The 26448-nt window shown below is 34.6% G+C and overlaps 1 protein-coding gene and 1 non-coding gene across 2 annotated transcripts in view; one reads left to right on the top strand and one right to left on the bottom strand.

Annotated features, from left to right (window-relative positions):
* Positions 1–26448, bottom strand: part of LOC129943471 (mucin-5AC) — a 150566-nt gene that overhangs the window by 27853 nt on the left and 96265 nt on the right. Inside the window, exon 2 of the mRNA XM_056052953.1 lies at positions 3941–4173. Within this exon, the coding sequence (XP_055908928.1) occupies positions 3941–4173 (233 nt within the window). The remainder of the gene's footprint in view (positions 1–3940; positions 4174–26448) is intronic.
* Trnaf-gaa (transfer RNA phenylalanine (anticodon GAA)) lies at positions 25574–25646 on the top strand. Its single transcript has one exon. It is a non-coding gene; the product is annotated as a tRNA-Phe (tRNA).

The raw sequence follows: 26448 nt of genomic DNA, 5'->3' as shown, positions 1-26448 counted from the left end.
TTAGTTTGTGAAAAACTCTTAAACTAGTTCTACTTAGTGCAGTTTCCTACCTAACCAGTAGACTATAAGCTGTCGAGCTCAATAAAACTCTCTCGGAATTTGTATGAAAAATAAATGGAGTACCACCGGGATCAATGCTCGGTCCCCTACTATTTTCAATTTACGTCAGTGAACTTCCTTTTATTGAGAACACTACACTATTCGTTTGTTCGCTAATGATGCTTAGTTATGCATAAGTTGTGCGTTGGGACTCATCGAACATACTACAATTTTTTTTTAATGAAGACCATGGAGAAATTAAGCGCTGCAGGTCGGACAATCATGGTTAGGTACTGTTCTCGAGTTTTTAGTCAAAACCATTTTTTGACAATTTTAATTGCATTTTTAAAAATTTGCGAGCGTAATGAAAAAGGAAGGGATTTTTGAAAAGATACAGGTCCATTTCTGGAAAATGGTCTTCAAGTTCTGAATATCAATATGGGAGGGAGAGACAGGGTTGGTAAAAAGCATTCCACATTCTCAGGGTGCGGTTTATAAAAAAACATCTATAATTTACAGTACGTCCAAGAGTAAACTGATGAGCATTCCTGGATTCCATTCCTGGTGTTCTAGCGATGTAAATGTTGTGGGTTATGCTTTAATGACAGGAGACTGAGTTTTTGAAGCATAACATTCTACATGGTTCATAGTTCCCTATTGGACAATGCTGTCGGGATCAGAGTTTGATGAGCTTAACATACGCTGCCGTTTAATTTCCACATCCGAAGGACAATGATGTGAATCTAGACTAGAAACAAATATAAAAAGCTGAGGGTACTGTCGTTAACGAAACAATTTAATAGATTAGACGTGGGAAACAAAACATATTTAATGAATATCAGGAAGAAAGTCAGGGACACGGAATCCTGGGGAACACAAGAATTTATATTATAAATTTCAGTCTTTAAACTATCGAACACATTTTGTATTGAACGGTTTGAAAGCTTGTTTCTAATCCAAGGAAGAAGAGATTCATCAATACCAAAAACACGTATTTTCGATAAGAGAGTTTGATGTCAAATGCTTTTGAAATATCAAGTACAATAATCTTACTTTCTCCAAAACGATGTAAAGATTTATTCCACTGTTCGGCGAGATAGTGGAAATATTGCTACGAAAGCCATACCGCCGCTCTTCAAGTTATTTCTTAAGCCGATAATTATTCAGCGTTTTGATGACCTTGGAAAAAAAGCTTACGCAGTAGTTTTGTCAACGTTGAAGAACACCCCCCATTCGGAACGATAGAGTTGATACTATCCGAAAAAAGATTTGTCCCATAAAATCCTTTACTCACTCAAGTTCAGAATAATTCTTAAAACGGTTGATTTTCAAGAATATTGAAAAAAACGAAATAAATGGAATCACATATGCACATATATAAAAATGGCGTCTAACATAAAGCTGAAAACACAACACAATTAGCAGTTCTTATAAATGATTCTCATAGACGGCTGTAGGAAATTTAAACCATGTTTTTTACTAAAAGATATCTACCAAAGGTTTTGACTTAGCTTAAGACAAATAGGAGGCACAAAATCTACGTATATGCAAAACTTAAAAATTATATAATTTTTTCGGTTACAGTTTTAAAACTCAAAATAATTGTTGAGCTTTTCTAAATCTTAGAACAATTCTCTACGTTGTTGTCAAGTATTCCATTTTTCAAATGTGTTAACTTTAATTGTCAAATATGTTTTATTGTAGGGTTTCAAGTATTAAGAGCCGCAAATAAAAGTTTTCATTTCGTTTTACGACAGTTCTACAATAACTACCCTAAAAATGAATTAATTAAGAAACAAACACAACATTTTCTTTTTAAAGCCAACAACAATACAAATGGGCTGATTGTCGTAGACTTTTTGTTTGTAGCCTCATTGGAAATTTGTTGTATACGTTTCTTGTGTCATGTTGAGAAAACGCAGTTGGGGATTTATCAATTCCTCGCAAGCTATACTCCCGCTTTAGTCAGGGATTGAACCCAAGACAGTCTTACGCACAATCACGCCACGGGGTCTACTTTCTTAAGAATAACTTAATTTATTAGATATCCTAAGATACCAGTTTTTTCTTCCAGTTTTGGGATATAAAAAATAAATAAATTAGTTGGCTCAACAGTCCGTTGAGAACTAGGGCCTAGTGACTTACAACTCTCAACCATTCCTTTCTGCTTTTAATATTGTCAGGAATGGAAGGCACCTACAGTTTCAAGTCGAATCCGAAAGTTTAATTTGAGAAGGCACTTTTCATGTCAAGAATTACTCTTAGAAGATTTGTCAATTCCTCGCAAATGATAGTACCCCCTTTAGATGGGAAAGGCATGAATTGAATCCAAGACCAAGACTGCAGTCTTAATCACCATCACGCCACGGGTACTACTTTTTCATTATTAATGTTAAAATCTCCTACAAGTAAGAAACATTATAACATAACTTAATTAATTAGGTATCCTTAAATGCCAGGTTTTGCTTACAGTTTCGAGATGTTATATGATCAGATATTTGTTTAACCTCTTCGAAAATTAAATAAAACAACACATTTTGTATTTTTATTTAACTTTCAGAAATTAAGTGCAGTAGGTAAAAGTTTTTCATAGCTTACTTTAATCCCCAAATATATAACCTAAATATCTTTAGAACATGTCATTTGAAAGAAAAGAATACAAAGCCCTACACCTTCTAACTTTTTTTTTCGAAAATGCCACTAATAACATTACGGACAGACATCAATATCTGCTTCATATGTCCATGTGTCAGAAATTCTTAACACTGCTGTAAGTCGATATAACAGTGTGCGACCCATTTATCCGACTAAAGACTAAACTAACGAACAGCTATTACTTGACATGAATTAATCGATAGATCGCATTGAAAATGTTCAAAAAAGAATTAGATATTGAGTCTTGGCGTCTTCGGATCAAATGATCAAACACTCAACATCTATTCATTCATGCTAAACGGTTAGCCCCCGGAAGACAATGTACACCTCATTGACCTACCTTCCTACCATCGATCGATCGGTACATTGTTGTTACTCGTACCATCATCATCCCGCTGCATTATACAAAGGTGGGCTTCAAGATGTTGACCTCTCGTCATGAAATTTAATTTATCGTATGGATACCGTTCGTTGATTGCGGATTATGTTTGTTTTATAAAAAAGACAAAAACCAAAATGAATTAATTTTCAAAACATATGCAGGTTTCTACTAGCTAACGAAAAAAATAATTTACAACGTGACCACGGGGAGCTTGAAAACGTCTAAGCCTATCTGGTTATGTATCTCTATTGTATCTCTGTGCAATATCATGTCTCCGGAGGCTTAGTACGTCATTAAAGTCTTCTTACATCAGTTGACTGGTCAATGGGACTTATGCCGAGTGGAGTATGTAGCTATAGGCATAGGTTAGGTTATAGCTATCGGTTTTGAATGCAATATTTTTTAGAGTGACTGACAACCGACAATAATTGATATCGGTTTCCTTTGACTTAACAATGTTTTATGCCGCTGCTTTTACAAAAACAACAACAACAACAAAATAAGAAAAATATAATGCTTTTCTTAACGTGTAAGCAAAATGCATATTAATTTTCTATCTTTTTTCGTTTCTTTGACTTTTTACAAACAATATGCGAGTTGGGATCAATAGTTGAGTCGTATCGCACGTAAAAGTGGTACGGGGTTTGAACTTTTTCAATTTCTTTTTTTCTCCACGTTTATGACGACGGATATTTTAACTTCATTGGAAATTCTTGTCACGCTCCGATAGTGATAATTATTAATTTAGTCATAAATTTCTTTCTGCACGCTCCCGGGGATCCCATAAGAGTTGAAAAGTATACATGGGTATAAATTTTCACTCTGTACTAAATTTGGTCAAAGAGAAAACTTTTTAAGACTTACCGGAAGATGTTGTGCAAACGGTGAAAATCCGGTCGTCAGTTGTGATTGTTGCGGTATTGATTGTTGTTCATCGTTGCTGAGGAATAAAAGTTCGTCACCGGGATATGATGATGAGGCACTTGTGAGGGAGTTTCGTGTACCACTGAGGAAGGCTGGAGTTCGGGTGTTTTGATAAGATGGCACAAAGCGATTTTGACCTTGATTCGATGGCGTAAAGAAATAATTTTGAGGATCTGAAATAAAAATGAAGAATAATGTTTTAAATAAAAATACTGCTTCTTTAAATAATCATTTTAAAAATCGAGGAAATTTAAGCAATTAAAAAATTTAATGAAACAAAAAAAGGAAATTATACATTTTTTTTTGGAAGATAGTTTATATTGTGTATCTACAAAATTAAGTGGCACAACCGTCCGTTGAGAACCAGGGCCTAAATCATTAACATCACAAGGTCATGCAATGCTGTTTTACAGAAGCTTATAATTACTTTAAAAATTAGAATATTAAAATTTACATTTGAAAGAATTGATGAAACATGAATATTAAATGCAAATTATAATTTTTCACAAGAAATATGAATGTTTACTTTCTAACTACAAAAATAAATAAATGAAAACAAAGAAATAAGAAATAAATTACAATGAAACGAAATAAAATCATAAAAAGGGGATGGGATGTGATCCACACGATGCTCTTCAAAATGATTATTTGTAATAAGTTAAATTGTAAACATTACAGTTTCGAAAACTATGCATTCAAAATTCAAATGAAGATTGATGGACTTTGAGTTTATGTAAAAAATGCTATCGATGGAATACTTCTAAGATTGACCAAAAATATTTTGTATAACATGAACAAAATATTAAGTCAATGTTGATATCAAAAATCAAATGGGGTGGCGCAACAGTCCATTGTGAACCAGGGCCTAGTGACTTACAACTCTCAACCATTCCTGTGTGCGAGTACTGTTGTCAGGAATGGAAGGGACCTACAATTTAAGGCCGAATCCGAACGGCTAGTTTGAGAAAGCACTTTTTCATGACAAGAATTACTCTTGAAGGAATTGTCAATTCCTCGCAAGAGGCAGTACCCGCGAAAATTATTTTTTTAAATTATGGTGGCACAGGCAGGGATTGAACCCAAGACCTCTTGCATGACAGTCCAACGCACTAACCATCATGCTACGGATGTTGATATGATTTAGTAAAATTTTAAAGCCATTTTTAGCAATTCAAATCAAATGGGGTGGCGCAACAGTCCGTTGTGAACCAGGGCCTAGTGACTTACAACTCTCAACCATTCCTGTGTGCGAGTACTGTTGTCAGGAATGGAAGGGACCTACAATTTAAGGCCGAATCCGAACGGCTAGTTTGAGAAAGCACTTTTTCATGACAAGAATTACTCTTGAAGGATTTGTCAATTCCTCGCAAGAGGCAGTACCCGCGAAATAATTTTTTTAAATTAAGCTGGCACAGGCAGGGATTGAACCCAAGACCCCTTGCATGACAGTCCAACGCACTTTTTTTTTTTTATAAATTCATTTTTATTTATTCTATCTTAAACCTATCTTAAAGCTAGACAAAAATTCATAAAACTAGCCTAATTATCCATAACTTACAACTAACTTAATGGTCCCATACGGACACTCTAAGCTAAACTATAACACTAATTACTAATGCCTTTCGGCCTTAAGATCTATTTTACTTCAATTTAAATTTTATTTGTTTTGTTTTTATTAGAAAATTTTGAAAAAACTAATATCAATAACCTTTTTTTATTTATTTTTACTTACAAACTACTTAAAATAAGGTCCTTAAATAAAACTTAAAAACTAACTTAAACTACCTATTCTACCTATAAACTACTTAAAACTAGAACAACCACAGCAGCAAATCTAACTATCTAACATTTTGTTTTTCATATTTTGTTGTCTTTTTTTTTATTTTTATTATTTTTTTTTTTTTTTTTTTTTTATGTTTTTTAATGTTTTTTTTTTTTTTTTAATTTTTTGTTTTTTTTTTTTTTTTTTAATTTTTTTTTTTTTCGTGCCACCATGCCTATTCTACTTAAAACTAAACCCTAAACATAAAACAAGTATGTAAGCCGGCCAAGGCTTAAAACCCCATCCCGACTACCCAATATCAAGTGCCGATTGAAGCCACCAAAACTGGTTCTCCTGCTTCACCCTATCAGTTCGGTCCCGTTCGGACACAGCCCTACTGAACCGAAGGAGCTCTGCTCCGCCTTGTGCCATGACGTCCCGATTGTACAGGAGTCGCCTATCCACGGTTCTTCGTCTGACGTGGTAGATTAACGGGACTGCCAATCTATCCTGTATCAGACCGCATTTGTCTAAAAAGAGGAATGCCTCTGGTGGAATGAAGCCGCTCAAGCGTGCACTCTCTAAATACTCATCGTTCGGATAGAACGCCCCGAAAATTAAATTGTTGGTCGAAGACATAGCTCTTGCAATGTGACCTCGAACGAGTTTTATCACGAAATTGTCAATTCTGTTGATTCGAGCCCCGTTGTATAGGACCTCGTTTGAATAGTAATGCACATAAGAAGATTCGGCTGTTCGATATAAGCCGGTACAGCGTCGTAAACACTGCCGCTCGAACACCCGAAACTTCTCCATCTGGGAAGGGGCAACGTTGAACCACACAGGACAACCATAAACGATCATTGGCCGTATGAGGGCCATGTAGCAAATAACCTTCACTCTGGGGTCAAGCCGACTGCTAAAAAACAGTCGTTTCGTCAGAGCGAAGGCTCCTCTGGCCCTGGTCAGAGCAGCATTTATATGTCTGTCAAAATATAAATACTGATCTAACCAGATACCGAGGTACTTCACTACACTTTTGCTCGCTAATGGCTGCCCGTGAAGATCAACGATGACCATCTTGCGCCAATTCTTACAAGTATCCCTCGTGGCCCTAGCCAACGGAGTCCGGAACAGAATTGTCTCTGACTTCTGGACATTTATTTTCAGTTTCCAGTCGTCGCAATATCGCTGAATCTTGTCGAAATCACGCTGCAAGAGAATTCTAATAACCTCAACCTTTCGGGCCGTTCTGTACGCAATTAGATCGTCGGCGTACGCAATTGCCTTTGTAAGACTACCTATCAGATCGCTGGTGTAAATGCTGAAGAGAATCGGCGAATTCACCGCTCCCTGTTGAAGACCATTTTTAATTGAGAATGTTGTGGTAGAAGTTACATTGCCACTTTTGACAACAAACTTTCTACCGTTAAGCATATCATAAAGTATATACAATAATGGCTTGCTTATGCCAAGCCTGCTCAGTTTTAGGTAAAGACCCTCTAACCATACGGTGTCAAAGGCCTTTTCCAAATCAACCAGAACGGCACCTGTGCATTGTTGTTTTGATTTATTCCATTGGATATCAGAAACGAGTTTAGACGCAGCATGAATTGTGTCATGACCCGCCTTGAACCCGAACTGTTTATCCGGAATTATTTTGTTGTCCGCAGCCCACTTAGTCAGAGCCCTATTAATGATTTTTTCGAAAACTTTGCTGATGCTCGGAAGAAGACTTATCGACCGAAGATTTGACGGGTTGGAGTTGTCCTTTCCCTTTTTCGGGAGAGGATGAACCACAGCAGTCTTCCAATGCACTGGATAATATGCATTATTCAGTGCATTGTTGAAGAGTGTGGTGTAAATGTCAATTGCTTCCATCGGTAAATGTCTTAGTACAACGTTGGATATACCATCGACACCTTTTTTTTTTTTTTTTTTTTTATAATAAACACACACTCAAGGGGATATTACTACCCTTATTATGCAGATGCACAGTGTGAGCACTAGGAAGAGGAGAGAGGGTTTAAAAGGAGATGTCGGTGCACATTGGTTTTGAATTCCTGAATATTGCAATGACTAGGAAAGACAGAGTGTGGTAAGGCATTCCACATTCGCGTAGTACGGCTAAAGAACGAATCTCTGTATTTGACAGTACGACCGAAGTTGGGCTCGAGGGTATACTGATGAGCATTCCTAGAAGCGCGAGTATTACGGTTGAACTGTTTAAGGGGAGGAATGCAACTGGCTATTTCACTAGAGCATAAGCCGTTAAAATAACGGTAAAAAAGGGTCAGACAAGAGACCTTGCGACGATGTTCAAGCGAAGTAAATGAACTTATGATGATATTATCACCTATCAATTTAAATGCTCTACGTTCAATACTATCCAAGAGGCTTAAGTAAGTTGCAGGAGCACCAGCCCAGAGATGGGAGTTATACTCAAGCTTTGGACGTATGTAAGTCTTGTAGATAACAGCCAGATCAGAAGGTGTGAAATATTTCTTGCATCGCCTAAGAAAACCCAAACACCTTGCGGCATTTTTGGCGACATCGCGTATGTGATCATTCCATAAGAGGTGGTTGGTGACACACATACCGAGAATATCGAGGTGTTCAGTCTCATTGATGCAAGTGCCATTCATGGATAATGGCAATGGGGGTATATCTCGCTTTAACGATACAAGACAGCATTGGGTTTTCGAAGCATTAAATTCCACGCGGTTTTTTAATCCCCATTGAACAATGCTGTTTAGATCGGAATTTAATGAGCTTATCATATTTTGTCGTTGCAGTTCCACATCCGAAGAAGAGGGATGTGAGTCTGAAAACGAATATGAAAAGCTAAGAGTACTATCGTCAGCAAAACAATGTATTGGATTAGATGTTACAGACAGAAGATCATTAATAAAAATGAGAAAGAGTGTTGGGGATAAAACAGAGCCCTGGGGCACACCAGCATTTATTTTATGGTTTTCAGACTTGAATCTACTTGTATTGAACGATCCGAAAGGTAATTACTAATCCAATGAAGCAGGGATTCATGAAAACCGAATGCACGCATTTTCGATAAGAGAGCCTGATGCCAAACCCTATCAAATGCTTTTGAAATATCAAGTGCAATAATCTTACTTTCTCCAAAACGATGTAAAGATTTGCTCCACTGTTCGGTGAGATGAACCATGAGATCACCAGTGGACCTATTGCTACGAAAGCCGTATTGCCGGTCATTAAGAAGCTTTCGATCTTCAAGATATTTCTTGAGCTGATAATTAATCAGCGTTTCCATGACCTTGGAAAGAAGGGACGTAAGTGCAATCGGTCGGTAGTTAGAGGGTGAGGAAGATTCGCCTTTTTTGGGAATAGGCTGGACAAATGCCGTTTTCCATCCGCTCGGAACGAGACCTGAGGAGTAGGACAGATGAAAAAGCTTACGCAGTGGTTTTGCCAGCGTTGAAGAACACCTCTTCAGAACAATAGCGGGGATACCATCCGGACCAGCGGATTTATGTGTGTTTAGATCTCTTAGGACTCTTGCCACAGTACGAGTGCGAAAAAAGATTGGTCCCATAGAATCACTAACTCGCTCAAGTACAGGCGGAGTCATAACACTCACTGGCAGCGTAGAATTGGCGGCGAACTGCCTAGCAAAGAGATTAGCTTTCTCTAAAGAGCTAACAAAAGGAGTGTCATTATCAACGAGCGTAGGAACCGAAGAAGAGGAAGAATTCCTCATGTTTTTTACAAATGACCAAAAATTTTTACTGCCTTTGGGACATTGCAGTATTTTTTGCCGTAAATTTTGGTCATGTAAAAATTTGGTCCGACGAATATGGGCGTTGCAGGCCTTCCTGGCTTGTTTGAACTTTTTACGGCTTTCCTCAGTACGGTTGGCTTTATAGCAACGGAAACTAACCTCTTTGACCCTAATAACCTCTTTACAGCTCGCATCAAACCAAGCGTTTCCCTTGGGTCTGATGCTTTTAACCCTATTCGGGATAAAAGTTCTCATTCCCAGGAGAATCAAACTTGTGATCATATCAGCGCTGGCGTCAACGTCACTATCGAGGAAGCATAGTGACCAGTTAAAGATCCTGAAGTAATTATTGAGACCGTCCCAGTTGGCTTTCTCGTATTGCCAAACGGTTCTCTTAGGAGCTCTTTCTTTAACTGGATTTTTGCACGAGAAATTTGCTGATATAACACAATGGTCAGATGTGCCTAGAGGAGATAGAACACTAACAGTGTACTTATCAGGGTCAGAGGTAAGAAACAAGTCAAGAGTGTTTTCTGCTCGACCTTCAACGTCCGATATTCGGGTTGGCTCGTTGACAAGCTGAGTTAGGTGGTTCAACTCAGCGAAGATTTCTGCACACACTCCATCGGGTGTTGTCTGGCCTGAATGTTGAAGCCATGAAGAATTGTGTACATTGAAATCGCCCGTAACAACGATTTCAGTGCGAGGATAGGACGAAACAATTCTTTGGATGGAATCAGACAAAGCATCAAATTCACGAGAAGTTGATACTCTGTCTAAATTTGGGCTTCGATAAAGGAAGCAGTAGTGAATGATTTGCTTATTCACGGAGAATTTAAACCACATATAATTAAAAAAGGAATTGGTGCAAAGACCATATTGTGGTAAGAGCTGATAAGCAACATCATTCCTAATGTATATGGCGAGGCCATGGTGGGAAAAGAATAAAGGCACCAAGCTATACCCATGAATAAAAAATTCAGCAGGATCGGAATCCTCACTTACTTGGGTTTCACTTAGTGCCAAAACAGCTGGCCTGTATGAAACAGTATGGCGGTATGCTAACAAAAAATTTGCCCTTAGCCCACGAATATTACAATAATCTACTCTGAATTGTCCAGTCATTGCAAAATAAAAAAAATGTCTAAAACCAATACAGATAGAGATGAAAAATAAAATTCACTGAATTGCAACACAGAATAATTATCAATACCCTTCACTGCTAGTGTTATGCCTTAACAGTGACGAGAACCGATCCGACCCTGTGATGCAAAACAGTAAATTCAATTCAAATAATCTGCTGAAACACAGATTAGCAAATGTACCAATTCCAATTGTAATTGATACATAAACTAGGCTGTGCAACTGTGGAAGAAGGGGAAAGTAAGGATGGGATGGTACTCACTGTGAAGTGCTGTGCTGAGTGGCTTATCATTTTTTTGTTTTTGGTGTGTTTTTGTTGTTTTTTGAGTGGCGTGATTTCTATGATATTTTATTATGGGGTTGCACTATTGTTTTTTTTTTGTTGTTGTTTTTTTTGGAACCACTAATATTAATTTATATTTATTTTTTTGTTATGGTGAATTATTGTTATTTTTGTTTGTTTAAACTGTTTGTGTATATGTTTAATTGTTATTAAATTTATTTGATGACAAAAAAAAAACCACTCCACGACACGTTTACGAACAATAAAAATAAAAAAGAACGAGCACAGACAGAACGGAGACGCACAACACAGGGGCAACCTTCCCCAACAAAGGTTCACTGACAACTGACCTGCTGACTTTTTGTTTTTTATTGAGTTGAAGATGAGCTGAAGCTCAACCTTCGTCACTAACAAGGGACTTGGTCCCGTTTGCTCGGCGATTATGGCATTTGCCAAGGAATCGTCATTGAACCGCATGAAACCGCGGTTCTCAGATCGCCAGTGTGTGATATCATTACGGAGGTAAAAGTGATTAAGTAGGGCTCTGTTTTCCAGGTCGTGGTTGGGGCGAATGCTAACATTCACCTTGTACACTTGCTGGAAAGCAGCTCCCACCGCCTCCACTTTTTCCTTCGGATCTTCAATTATATAAAAGTCATCGTCAAAGATGGCTTCTTCTGGATCTATTTGCGCTGTCATGAGTACGTCTCTGTTTTCTTCGGTTCTTTGGAGTTTCAGACTCGGAAGGTCATTGTCGTTCTTTTTTCTGAATATCTTGTTGATTTTAGGGAACATACTAGGGTCGCTCGAATTAACTGACCGGATCTTGCGGTCCCAGTACTTGTTAATTGATAGCCTGTAGTTCTCCTTAATCAACAGATTGACATTTTTTATTGACGACTTCAGTGTCCTAACCTCCAAGTCGTGTGGGTCTGTAAGTCGTCTGTACAAGTTTTTGAGTCTTGTCAGTAAGCCACTCTTGTGCTTTCGCAGTGCGTCAATTGTCGCGTTTCTGTAGGCGTCCATTTGGTCCCGTGCTTTGTACTTTGGGATTGTCCGTTCCATCGTTCGTTTTATTGTTTCGTCCATCTGTTGTAAATGTTGGTCAATTTCTGTATTTGTCAGGTTTCTGTTGTTTGGTGGGGCTATGTCACTCGAACGAAGTTCTCTCGCTAGGGCATTGGTGAAACGAGGCCACCGCATCTTACTGTAATTGTAAGAATGCGTTGGAACGTATTCCTCCAACTCCACGCGTTCGTTCGGAATCTGCATTACAGCAGCCAGTCCGCAGTGATCACTGTCGTACTCGACTGTCTGTAAGCAGTTTCGCGGGTGATTACCCACTTTGTCTGTAACTGTCAGTCTGGTGTCGTACAGCAAAAGGTCCAGAAAGGAGCCGCTTCTTGGATACGATGGCCTTTCAGTAGCCAGCAGGTCGACGCCATACTCAACGCTGTAAAGATTCATCAAATTAAAAAGATGATTACCTCTGGGATTACTATGTTGATTTCCCCAATCTTCATGTTTTGCGTTCAAATCACCGGCCAAGATGAAATAGTTTTCTTCCAAGCTCAGTTTAAGTTCCCTAAAAAGAATCTCGAGTTCTGAAGCAAAGTAAGTAACCTGCGGAGCTCCAGCCGCATAAGCCGCAATCATATACATCCGCTTCCCTTGAGTGAGAGAGATGCATACAACGCAAACTTCTAGCGTCTTGAGCTTTCGCAATTCATTGTTGTATATGACTTTATAATTAATGCCTTTTTGTATAAAGAGAGCGACACCACCCCCTTGAGTGGAGTCGGGCCGGTCTCTTCTTACGATATTGTAATTTTTATGAGTCAATTTGTGTTTGTAGTTTAGCTTAGTTTCGCTAGCCATAAACACATCGGGACTGTAGTCTGTCAACAATTGGAACATATTAGCTCTTCGTTCAATCCTAATCAGTGAATTTACATTCACAGCTAGGACTTTAAGGCGCGTCTCCGGCAGCGCGCCCATTATGATCTAAATTGCGCCAGGCCAGGCAACAAAGAGTAGAGATGATCTACCCTTTTGCCTTGCTCCTTTATCTGACTTTGCAGTCCTGTTAGTTGACCTTGAATGCTCAACAACAAGGCTACAATGTCAGGCTGCACCTCTGGTGCCTTAGGCACAGGGGCCTTTGGGGCAACCGTTGGTGGAGCCTGTCTCGTGTTCCCATTCCCTGACACCATTTGGGCGTAGGAAAATTTGGGATCTACGAATTTTTGTGTTGGAGCCTGTCGACTAACTGTTCGACTTTTTTCAGCTTTTTGACTGGCCTGTTTCTGTTTCATTTGTTGGACCTTAGGGCAACCCCTATAGTTAGCCGGGTGCCCTTGGTTTCCACAAAGGACACACTTGAGCAGGGTCAAATCCTCAACCCGCTCATTCCCCAGCTTGCACTCTCCTTCTTTGTGGGTTTCTCCGCACCTCACACAACGCAACTGCATATTGCAGTTGGCATTGGCATGGCCAAACCTCTGGCACTTCGTACATTGTAGAATGTCGTCGTGCCTTTTTAATGTCTCCCAGCGTACAGCTTGATTGTCGAGAGTTGTGATTCTCTCGACACTATTCAAACTACTTTGGGGCGATAATGTTACGAGGAACATTGGCAGCCTATAACCCCCTCGTCTTGACTTCACCGTAGTGAAAGGCTTGACCCCGATAAAATCGAGATCGTCACTGGCTTTTTGGCGGAGCTCAGCTAAGAGCTCCTCCGGTTCCGTGCAGGAACTTATGCCCTTCAGAAGGACCGTCTTAAACTTTTCACTTTTTGGCGTGTAGCTGAAGAACTCAGCTGTGGCCTCTTTTAACAATTCTTTCACAAGCTTGTATTCGGCCAGTGAGAAGCACTGGACCGAATAATTCTTTTCTTTTTCGCTTAAGAGTTTAATTAAAAATTTGCCCTTAGTGGCCGACTTACATACCTGTTTTATGTCGTCCAGGTCAACTCTATGAGTTCTTATCGGTGGTATTTTTTCTTTCTTGGGCTGTGGTTGTTTCTGTTGTTGCTGCTGCTGTTTCTGCTGCTGTTGCTGCTGCTGCTGCTGCTGCTGCTGCTGTTGTTTCTGCTGCTGCTGTTTCTGCTGCTGCTGTTTCTGCTGCTGTTGTTGCTGCTCCAATGCTTTAGTTGAGGTCGATGGGCCCTCAACATTTGGGCCTGTCACTGCTGATGGCGGTTTTTTCTTTTGCTCCGCTCCTGTGTTTTTGGTAGCGGGCTTGGTTTGTGGTTGGTTTTGCTGCTGTGGTTGTTGTTGCTGTTGTTTTTGCTGTAGTTGTTTTTTCTGCAGTTGTTTTTGTTGCCGTTGAGCTGCCTCTTGTTGACGGCGCGCCTCTTGTTTTAATTTTAACTGGCTGAGGAGGGGCTCCATTTCCTCCTTGAGCTTTTTGAGGTTTTCCTCAAATTGGCTTATTTTTGCTTGTTTGGCTTGCAGGGCCTTTACAAGCGTTGTCTCCTCTTGGAGGTCCGCCTCTACCTCCAAAGCCTTCGTTGTCGGCGGGACTGGCTCTGGCTCCGATATGATTAAATGCATATTCGGAGACCTGAAGAACCCCTCTCCACCTTCGGAAACATACTCTGTTTTCTCAGACTCGGCGTAGTCTGAGAACTCACTTTCGGTGGTAATTCCTCCTTTACCACCCTCCATCTCTTTCCTCATATCCCGCCGTTTAGCGGAGTTGGCCCTCTCCACTTTATTTGGGCTATGCTTCTTGATTTTTCTTTTTTTGGTTGTTGTTACTTTCATCCATTGGTCAGATGCCTGACCTGATGTTGTTGCAGTTACTTGCGGTACCGCTGCTGGCACCACCGCAGCATCGAACGATGTGTTGGCAGAGGTATCTTTCGATACCCCTGCTCTTTTCTCCTTCTCCATCTCCTTTTCTTCCCAACAGATAAAATCGACAATTTCTCTGTTGTGAAAAAAAGCAATTAAATTTTTCGTTGCCTCCGGCTGGGAATCGAACCCACGACCCTTGGATCTGCTTCCGGACGCCACTTCCACTGGGCTATCAAATTGTTGATTTTCTGGTGGCAAACTGCCAACTTTACTTACAACTTAACTTGCACTGTTTATTAACTTTAAACTAAATATGAATAAAAACACTTCTACACTCGTTGGAGGTCAAATAACGACTGTGAGTCCAACGCACTAACCATCATGCCACGGGTACTACATTTTTAGCAATTAACTGAGCTAAAAAGATTATGGTCTTAATTTTAAGCGTACTATTTCTAGCAATATGTTAAAATTAAAATCACGGAATGGCTGCTTTAACTTTTAGCTATTTCCTTAATCCATATGACAACTATTTAGAATGGTCCGCTTAAGCGTCAGTCACTTTTTAGACATGTTCAGATGCTTGTTTTTTAATAAAAGGCAATTAGAAATTAACTAAATAGCAAAACGAAAACAAAATTTTAAATTTTAGAGTCTCTTAGTAAATTTCTAAATATTTAGCAAATTGCGTACTTGTTAGTTGTTTAAAATTTTGCTTCAATATCTCTAAGAAGTTATTCGAGTATAAAATCAATGTTTAACTTTTTTCGTAGATTTGTATTTCATATAAAATAACTGTAATATTTAATAAAATATTGAAAGAAGGTACTTTTTCGTGATATAAAATAGGATTTTTGTTTTGTAAAATATGACTTCACCAGCAATTGTTTAAATGCGTTTCTTGACTAACTTCAATTTTTCTTCATTTTTTTTGTTTATATTTTTTTTTAACTCTTAATATTTTTGAAGTCATAAGGTGTTAAGTAAAATTGAATTGATTAGTTCGTATTAGGAATACAATTTTTTAGTTATATTGGTCAATGAAACAATAAAATATCTTAAATAAAAATATTAAGAAATATAACGTATAAAATTTAATACTTAAAAATAAGATTATGATCTATAAAATAAGATAAAATTTCAAAGAAAAGTCTGGAATGCGATCCACAGTGATAACTTACGTTGTCCATGTTAAAAAAATTTCTTAAAATTTTAACAAAATATTCATAATATTCACAACAATATTTTGTGTTAGATAAGTAATTTGAAGTCCAAATTTTTACGCCTGTCAATTGCACGACATTTTTCGAAATTGAAAAAAAACTGAGTATGCAGATAATTGTAGCTTTTTTGTTGTAAATAAGTTGTGGAAAGAAAATATTAAGCTCGACGATTTAAAAAAAAGGGGTATGTAGTGCTAGGTTGATATCAAGTTAGCTACACTTTATGATTTTGTTAAAACTAAGTACGTTATTTGATAATTATTGGTAGTAAATTAGGTGTGGCAAGATAAAAATCCAAAAATGCTTTTTCCTTTGATTTAATCATAAAAGAATGTAGTGCTAACTTGAAACCAGGCATAAAACAAGGATATTTGAAAGTGTAACGATGGAAATAATTGTATAAAATCTATAGATTTAAGAATTATGAATCAAATGCAGTTCATGCCAAATTAGACATTGAATTTAAAATTTAAAAAGAGGCTAGGATGCGACTCACACTGATAACTTCAAATCCCGTCTGTCGATTTGTCTTGCTTAAAAGTTTAAAGGTTTTCGTGTTGGGTTAAAAAAGTTGCCCGTTGAATTATTCTTAAGAATTTTAAAATTACCAACAATATTTTTCACATAAAGAAATAGTTTAGTTTGTAAATCTAGTTTTGTTAAATAGATTTTTAGTCGAAAACAAATGTTTACCAATTTTCTTAAATTTTTATAAATTGAATGAAATTAATTTGAGAGATATCAAGAACCGAATATCAATTTTTTACCAAATTTGCGTACTATTTTTTGTAGATTTAATTTTTTTATGAAAAACGGACTGTTGGATTATTATACAAAAAACTATTTAATATCGAAAACAATATTTTCTGTGAAATAAAAAAATATTAATATTTCTAATTTTTGAAAAGTTTTAGTATTTTTTGTTTAAGGTTTTTATTTTTTGTAAACAAACTGTTAATCAGATTTTTCTCAAAATTGTATTGAATGTTAAAAACAATATTTCTTATAAGATAAACTAAGTTTACTGACAGTATCTCAAAGTTTTGAAAATATGTTTAAGTCGAAAATCAATTTTTACGAATTTTGAGTAATGTTTTTTTTAAGTTTTTATTTTTATGTCAATTCGATTTTTCTCAAAATTTTACCAGATGTTAAAAACTTTATTTTTCGTGGCACAATATTGTTTTGGAGATAAAATCGTTTTGTATTCGTAAAATTTTTGAGGTGACACTTTTGTTTTCAGTTTATTTTGATTTATAAAAAACCTTTAATTGTTTTTTTTTTCATAAAATATACTTAATATATAACGTACGGACGTACGAACGAACGTACAAACGCACGCATAGCCATCTTTCTAAAAATCTTTTATTTCGATTCTAGGGACCTTGAAACGTCGAAAAAAGTCAAAATGTTCGATTTGACAAATCGGACCTATTACGATAACTTCCTATGGGAAGTTAAAAATGCCTTGTTTTGTAATTTATTTATTTTAGTGTTTTTGGTTTGTAAAATATTTAATTCAAAATATTATAATTATATGAAAATCTTTTTACGTTTGCTCTCCTGGCAAGGAATATCACTTTTAAAATGAATAAACAAATTAAAAATAAAACTTAATGAAACAAAATAAAACAAAAACCTAATTACAAAACACAATAAAAAAGAATTAAATAAATATTTAAATTTGTATTTTACATTTAATTATCTATAACCATTTGTGTAAATACAAAACTATTGACAAAAATTATATCAAGTATTTGCTTAATATTATTGACTTTTCTTTAACATTCTATAAAACCATATTTTTTTAAGAAAAAACACCACCAAAAATTTGAAAATTTTTTCAATTGATAAATAATACTCGTATAATACAGTGATGGAAAAAATTAAAGAAACTATCTTAGCTTGCAAAATATATTGCAGTTAAAAATTGTTTTGGAAAGGTCATAAACAAATTTAAAAAATATTTATCAACTTTCCATTCATATTAAGAATTAAGAGAAAATATCATATCAAATTGTTAGGTTTAAACAAAAGGAAATAATTATACAAAATCTCTTAAATCTTTTACAACAATTTGCCCTGGAAAAAATATGAGAAAAGAATTAAGAATGGTAATGAATTTTTGTAATATAATTATTTAATGGGTAAAATTGTTGCTAATCCTTAAAGAAATGGTCCTTGCATATTTATTTATTAAGCATAATCGCATCTTTTAGTATAGAACTAACCACCTTGACACATGTCTTAAAAAGTGTGGAATACCATCAATTTGTTTTATTTTTAACCTTATGATCTTCTTGGCTTTGGCCCTGCAGTTTGTTTTAAGTTCACCGCAGATTTATTCCATTATTTTAAAATCAAATCATTTTTATGAAACTTTCATTAAGTATATTTTATTACACAAATCTTATGAGTGCTTCGGTTTGTTATTTTGCTAGAAACCCTCATTAATTGGCATATCCGCTTCGGTAATTTAGACCACAGCACATGTTTTTCAATTAATTCAAATTCTTAGCCTAGCTTCAGAGGGTAAACTAAAATAGCAAAGTCTCATAGTGCTCCACCAAAATTCTTAGTGTATTTGGGATCGAACTTTAAGTTCCTTGATCGTCTGAAAAGATTTGTTCCATCTTATCGGAACAATTTTGCAATTGTATATTTTTAAACAGACGACCAAGAAACTCTAAATTCGATCCCAAATACACAGAGATAGCTACAAAAGTTTGATAGTTTTTTATCGTTTCTATAATTTTTTCCATAACTGTACATTAAATAATAGGTAGGTTGCAGATCAATATATTTATTGCAATATGTACTTGCAATTAAAGTTGAGGACGCAAGACCTTCAATAAAGTATAACTTACAATTTTACATTAATTGAACCTTTATTCGTGTATATGAATAGGTAAGCCAGTTACTGACAAAAATCATTTCATTTTATTTTCTTCACTTTTATAGAGAAAACCCTAAATAGTATCATTTACTTAAACAAAACGTTACCTCTTGCACTTTAATTAAACACGCACGAATCACACAGTCATCAATCTCACAAACCAAGCTATTAGTAAGTTAACTTTATTTTTCCAGAAACAACCATCAAAACCTTCTTCAAAAGTGTCTAAATTACCTAATAAAAACACCATCCAAAACCACAAATGTTTTCGCCCATCAAAGACGCAATTTTCGTGTTTAACTATAATATTTCAAAAATACTACATTATATTTAAAATAAAAAACACCACCATATTACTGACCTCTATTAAGTCTTCAAATACAGCCCAACTAAAGCTTTGGCTGTAAGAAAAATGAACCCACAAATTTGTCGAAACACTTCTGTTTTATTGATAGACAGACACACTGTACTTAGGGACGGTTAGGCCTACTACATCGCGTTTGTTTTAATTGATTGCCTTGCTAGATCGATAAGCGGCAGCTTTTGTTCTCACATCGTCATCATAATAATGATCAAATCTTGTTGAATAGAGCATAATAACCAAGCTCCAAATCAAAAGGTTTACAAAATTATAGATATTATACCTACCCAACTTTCCCCCTATTTATAAATGAGCAGGCCTAAAAGGCATTAAAAATACAAAACATAAAACGGCCTGTTTAAACAAACAATAAAGTGTTGTTTTAATAACTTCAATCAATCAGACTGTCATATCTTATTAGGCATTATTTCGGGCTGACGTCCAAACAATAGAAGAAACAACTCTTAGTACAAACTCTAACACTTTTAAGTGCATCTTGTTTTTCATTGTCATCATTTAAATTACAACTTTTTAAAACCTTGTTTTATTAGCAAAGGTTTTTGTTAGTGTTGTAAATTTCTTCAAAACAATATATTTTTAGAAACAAAAACTGATATCAACAAATACTAAATAAAAATGTATTCACTCTCGTAAAGTACGGGACCTGAGAAAACCATAGGAATGGGCAGCCACAGGTACGGCGTGAGAGAGAACGATTCGCTCTACCTTCTTTGATTAGAATTTTCAATCATATTGAAATCAGAAAACTCTTGCCGAATGCTAGAAGGCACGTTTTATTAACGTCAGAAAAACTATAAAACTTTTATAAATCAAGACCAACGCTGGGATTCGAACCTGGGCACCAGAGAAACCTCAAGTCAAACGCACAGACAAACTCCACCAAAGTGGCGTTGTTAGCTTCGTGGAAATAAATGATTAAAAGAGAGACAAGTATTTTTAAAAAATTCTCTTAGGGAATATGAGTTGAAGAGCTGCTGTGACGTCTTGGCATATGTGAAATTGTGACTTATGCTTGGAACTTGGAATCTATTTTTGGATTGTTCGTAGATAGTGGAATTTATTGTTGATAAGTAAATTGTGTCATAATTTATTGTGTTTTGTTTATAAAATAAGAAAATTAAAATTTTTTGTTTTGTTTGAAAAAAGGAAATTGAAATTTAATGAATGAGGCGTCTAGAGTGGTTTTATGGACATTCTCCTACAGTAGTGAAAAATTGACTAGAAACGATGCATGGCGCGAAATTTTAAATAAACTATTGTTATGGGTTTAACAATTTACTAGTTAGGAAAATGCTAGATATTTAGCAATTTACTAAGGAACTCCAAAATGTTAAATATTGTTTTTTCGTTTTATTAAATACGAGAATCCAAACATGTCTAAAAAGTGACAGTTCGTGAAAATAAACAAGTAAAATACGCTTAAACGGACCCATTAATTGGAATTTCCAACTGTTGAATGGACGATACCATCCAGAATAATTGTACAGATGTCAAATAGATTTAGCAAATTGCTAAAAGTTAAAGTAGTCATTCGGTGTTTTAACTTTAGGAGATTGTTAAGAGATAGTAAGATTTTAAAATCGATTAAAATTAGATTAATCAACTTTTAAGCTTGTTCAGTTGCTAAAATGGGTTTACATTTTACAAAATCGTTTTAGTTTTTGCGTCACTGTATTTAGCATAAAGCAAATTAACAGGGTCAATTTAAAACGTTTGTATTTTACTTGTGACATATTCAGTGTTGGAAAAAATAATAGAACCAAATGCCATAATCATTTTCGAAACACTATATTTTTTAGCAATCAAGTCTTTTGTCGTTAGTCTTTCTATATTTTCATCGGCTCTGAAATGGAAAATCTGTTTTGTGGAAACAACTTTTTGTTTTCACTTAACGGTAAAAAATTTAAGGCCAATGATGATTTCGCCTGGAAAAAACAATACAAACAACCTACTTTAAAAGTTATTCTAACGTGAGGACCAATTTTTTTGTATGTAAATAGGAGTTTAGAGCTTGTTTATAATTTTGTCAGATGTTTTAAATTCGACACTAAACAAAATTTTTAAAAGTTATCTATAATTTTAAATAATATGAGTAGTGGATTACATTTTACTCCTTTTGAACGCGAAGTGATGGAAAAACTAAGACAAGCTGGAAAAACGGTGCTTGAAATTGCAAAAACTTTAAACTGTTCGGAAAAAAAAATACATTCACGCTTCAAATTAAACATGATGAAAAAAAAAATAAACTTCTTACCGTTTTGAGATACTATTGGTAAGAATTTTTAAGAAAAAACCATTTCTTTAACTATGAGAACTCAGAAATTAATTAAACGGTTCAGTAACAGCTAGAACAATAAGAAAAAAAACTTATAAAAGCCAATCTTCCTGGTAGAAGTCCGCGAAAAGTGCCATTTTTTAACCAATACATTTTACAAAGACTTCCCTTCGCAAACAAATACTAACACCATTCTTATTGGAATAACTTTTTATGGTCGGATGAAACGAAGATCAATTTTTTTACTTCCGATTAAAAAATGTATGTGAGAAGGCCAAAAGACAAGGAATTAAATTCAAAATACACAAATAAGACAGTGAAACAAGGTGTTGGGAATATAACCATTTGAGGGCACTTTTCAGCATTTAGTGTTGGTCCAATATAATGGATCAAAGATAAGATGTGCTATGTTTATTATGTCCACATCTTAAATTCGGTTATGCTAACATTTCATACAGAATAAAGACCCAAAGCACCCCTCGAAATTGTCTAACAAATACTTAAAACAAAACAAAATCAATGTTATGGAATGGCCATCATTCCCCCGAACCTTAACCCAACTGATCATTTATGGGACATCCTAAAGCGAAGGATCTGAGATTATTAGACCAAAAAGAAAGACGAGTTGTGATCTAAAATTAAAAGGAACCTGTAGAGACATTTGCCAAATTGGTGAATTCCATGAGGCGAACAGCTACAACAGTTATTCATAATAAGGGTGCCACTACGAACTTCTCATAGAATTTGAAATACTTTTAAAGTTAAGTTACTTTCTCGCTACTAAGAGAGTACCATTCATATTTAGTTTCTAATATTTTTTTTTCCAAGATGAAAGAACATAATAATCACAAGATTCCTTCTTGTCATTATTTTTTTTTAATTTTTGTTTTTATTTAATTTAATCAATAAATTATTTAAAAAATCTATCTGTGTAGTTTTTATTTTTCTTTTTTTTTACAAAAACCTTTTTATGTGTTAATGAACACGATGCGTGTTTCTATTATTTTGTCCATCACTGTATGAATTAAATGGCAAGTATTGCATTCGTAAGAAAATTACATTACGATGATACAAAACTCAAATAATAAGGATCCCCGATTGCACCGTATATTTGTCAATCATCGACCCTACAGCCCAAACCTTTAGGTCGATTGTGTTGAAACTTGGAATTTAAAGTTTTAAGCCTGTTCACTTAATGCGTTTTAAACTTCAAATACGAAGTTATTGTAATCGGTTCGAATTGTCGAATTGAAAATTTTTACATTTCTCGATGTTTCAAGGTCTCTAGAATCTAAATAAAAGACTTTTAGAGAGATTACTGTGTGTGCGTGTGTACGTTCTCACGTTCGGGAAATAGAAATATATATATTTTTATAAAACTAAGAACAGCGTTTTTGACATCTGGTAAAATTTTGAAAACAACCATTCAGACAACTTTTTTTCCAAAAATAAAAACGTTACTAAGACTTAGTAAAAATTTATTTCGGCTCAAATACTTCTCAAAAATTAAAGATATTGATTTAAACTAGTTTTATCTCGCTGTAATTATTGTTTTCGATGTTAGTAAAATGTTTATAGAAATCCCACATCCAGTTCTTTTATAAAATTTAAAATCAACTCAAAATGTTTCGTACTTACAACTTTTTTAAACAAAACACAATAACCTATCAAACCAAAGAAAGATATTGACTTATAAGGAATATTTTGTTAAAGTCTTAAGCGAGAAAAAATCGACAAACGGAATGGGAAATTGTCAGTGTGGGTCGCACCCCAGCCTCTTTTATATTTTTAAGATCAAAAATAACGGTAGTCCAAATACAAATTTTTTGGTCAAAAATTCGAATTTTCTCAAAAAGAAAAATATTTTGTATTGCTCCTAAAGGGTACTTTAATTGTTCTCAAGAATTTATAAGAGATTTCAATAATTTGTTTTTCTGGGCAAGGGTTACCTTTGTCTCAATAATATTTGATGATCAAGAATGCCATTCTTTTTAATTTTTTCAGATATGTTAAACAAATTTTTTTTACGAAATTCGATATCTCGAAAATGTGTAGTTATTCTCTGACGAAATTGAAGTTCTTGAGCTCTTTATAACTGCATACTTATTTATTTTTAAACTTAACCTACACAATTTTTTTTATTCAAAATTAATTTAGAAAACACGGCTCCAACGATTTACACACCAAAATTTTTAAAAATGAAGGTTTTTTTGAGAAATTAAGTGTTTTAAGTCTTTGAAAACAAACTTTTTTGTACATGCATTTTTAAATTTAAAAAAAAAGGTAATATTTTTAATGGGACTTGTTAAAAACGAGTGGTCAGATAATCTTTATTTTAACCAGTGTTACACAACATCTTGGAAACCTGGCTACAAAGTCAGGTACTGACATCTTTTCATGGTAATGTTTTTTCGTGCTTCCTCAAAGTTTTTTAAAAGCTCATATTCATTTTGAAGTTTGCCCTAAATAAAGCACTCGTTTAATGCCTCCACTTTGAACAGACCAATCCAAAACTATATTTCAAACTAACACTTCACTTTTGGTAAATTGTTTTTTATTTTGTTCCCTTATGACATAGTTTTTTTTCCAAAGCACGTTATCGCCTATAGACTTGTACTAAATTTTTCAGAAAACACAAACATTGAAATCGTGAACGTAAAATATTATTTTTTTTTTTGTGAATAACGTGAAGTCTCGAAGGGCTATCAAAGTTTTTAAGTACTGTAAAAATGATCTACGCAGTCATAGCTGCAATATCCTCTTTTAGATCAATTGAAAAGTATACATTTTATTGTGTTACTTTTGTTTTATTTCTATTTAACTGCTATTGATGAAAATTACGAAGTCTAAATCACAAACAAATATTTTTGATTGAGAGTTTCAATATTTTTTTTAAATCGGACGCTGAAATGGTGTTAAAAATGTATATGTACATGTAAAGTTGAAACAACTCCAAAAATAATAGTTTCTTTATTCACAGTATTTGATTGTATATTATGGCTGAAACACAAACACGCTTCAACTTCGGCTTCGCCTGACGGTTACGAGTTCAGCCATAGGAATTCAATGTGTGCTATCACAATGAAGCTTTGACCTCACGTTACGCTTGACAATCGCGAAAACGCAAGGAAAAGACCGTAATGTTTTGTAATGTGACCCCAAACGAAATGCTTTGTCTGACAGCTTAACACCTGAAAGAAAGTCAACAAACAAAATACATTTGCTTTTGGAGGGGTAACCATTGGATATTACAAAAAGTTAAAAGGTAAGTTATTGAAATATGCATAGAATAACTATTAACTATGCAAACAATTTTGTCTCAAAAATGTTTTATTTTTGTAGAACAGAAAATGGGTTTCGAAGAACTTCTAATAGATTGAAGAACTCCGTAGATTGAGCTCCCGGACCCACCAACGTCTCTCAGTCTGCGTCATCTTCTTGCTCCATGAGCTGAACATACCCTTGATAGGCTGTGTAAGGTACTTCCGCGATAAATTACATTTTTTCGATCTCAAAATTCATATCTTTTACTGCACGAATAATCAAAACAAACTTTTGAGAAAAAATAACAGCTGCTAATGGCAGAAGTTTCATTTAAGAAATGTCATATAAGAAATGTCATTCAAAGCAACCTTGGAGTAGGCATATCGTATCGTAACGCCGAAGCTGAATAGTGTTTGTATTTCAGCCATTAAGGTCAAAATGAAGTAGGTACAATGTAAAGGGGAAACAAAAGTATAGATGCAGTTTTAAACTCAATATTGCAAAGGCTGTCAAAATCGAAAATGTCAAAATTTAAGACAAAATGGATTGCACAAGTATGTTTTTGTAGCAAATATTTTCAATATATTGGAACAGTTATCGTGCACTTATTTCGTTTAAATTCAAGACTGAAAAGTGGAAAACTTTTAAGGAAAAGTAAAAAATCAAAAATTGTACCTTTTCTGTATTGAAGTTTTGTATTAAAATACATTTATCAAATGAAAAATAGTATAAACATATAAAAGAATGGTTCAGGAATCAAATTATTCCCAAAATTATTTTTATATGCCGAAATAGCTCAGTTGGGAGAGCGTTAGACTGAAGATCTAAAGGTCCCCGGTTCGATCCCGGGTTTCGGCATTAATTATTTTATGAACATTTATTATTTCAAGGTATATACATACATATTTTATTTTTGTTAGTATAATATACAATTATAAATAACTTTTATAAAAACATAAAATTTAGTTAGAAGGTTTTATGTATATGGAAGAATGATAACTTTATCAAATGAAAAACAGATTTATGTCAAAATGCTTTTCAAAGCCTCCATAATAAAAAAAAAACTTAATAGAAACATCGCTGAAATGTTTCTGAATTTTTTTTTTTAACAAATAAGAAATATTTCATAAATCCTTTTTAAACAATAATTATTGAAATGTTTATTTTGTTGTAGATCGGTATGGACACACCTCAAGACTCAAGAGAATATAAATCTTTAAGCAATAAATTAAGAATTTCAATGAGTGACAAATCAGTGCAATTGTCATTTTTCTGAGTTACAAACATTTGTATGTTCTTGACTAAAATTAATATACATTAATTGTAGTAATTACTGCAGCTACAATATATCACATTTCTTAGCAATAATTAAGTGAATCACTATATTGTCTTCCCTATGATCTAGATTAGCAATTGTAATTAAGTGAAACGGAATTTATTACATCGATATTGACACAAAACATAATTAAAACTGAATTAAAGCAATTTCTATTTTTAAACACGGTATTCCAATAAATTATTAAAAAGGTTTTCAATTTGTTGTTTTATTTCCCAGAGTTTAATCTTATTCAAAGTCAGTTGATTTAAATTTACTATTTCCAAACATAAATTTAAGAAACTATAAGTTCAAAAACTATTAAGCACATTGTACTAAATTATA

This window comes from Eupeodes corollae, chromosome 1, assembly GCF_945859685.1.
Source record: "Eupeodes corollae chromosome 1, idEupCoro1.1, whole genome shotgun sequence".
Lineage (NCBI taxonomy): Eukaryota > Metazoa > Arthropoda > Insecta > Diptera > Syrphidae > Eupeodes > Eupeodes corollae.
The sequence above is the reverse complement of the archived record's forward strand: the minus strand, read 5'-3'. Positions and strand labels throughout refer to the sequence as shown.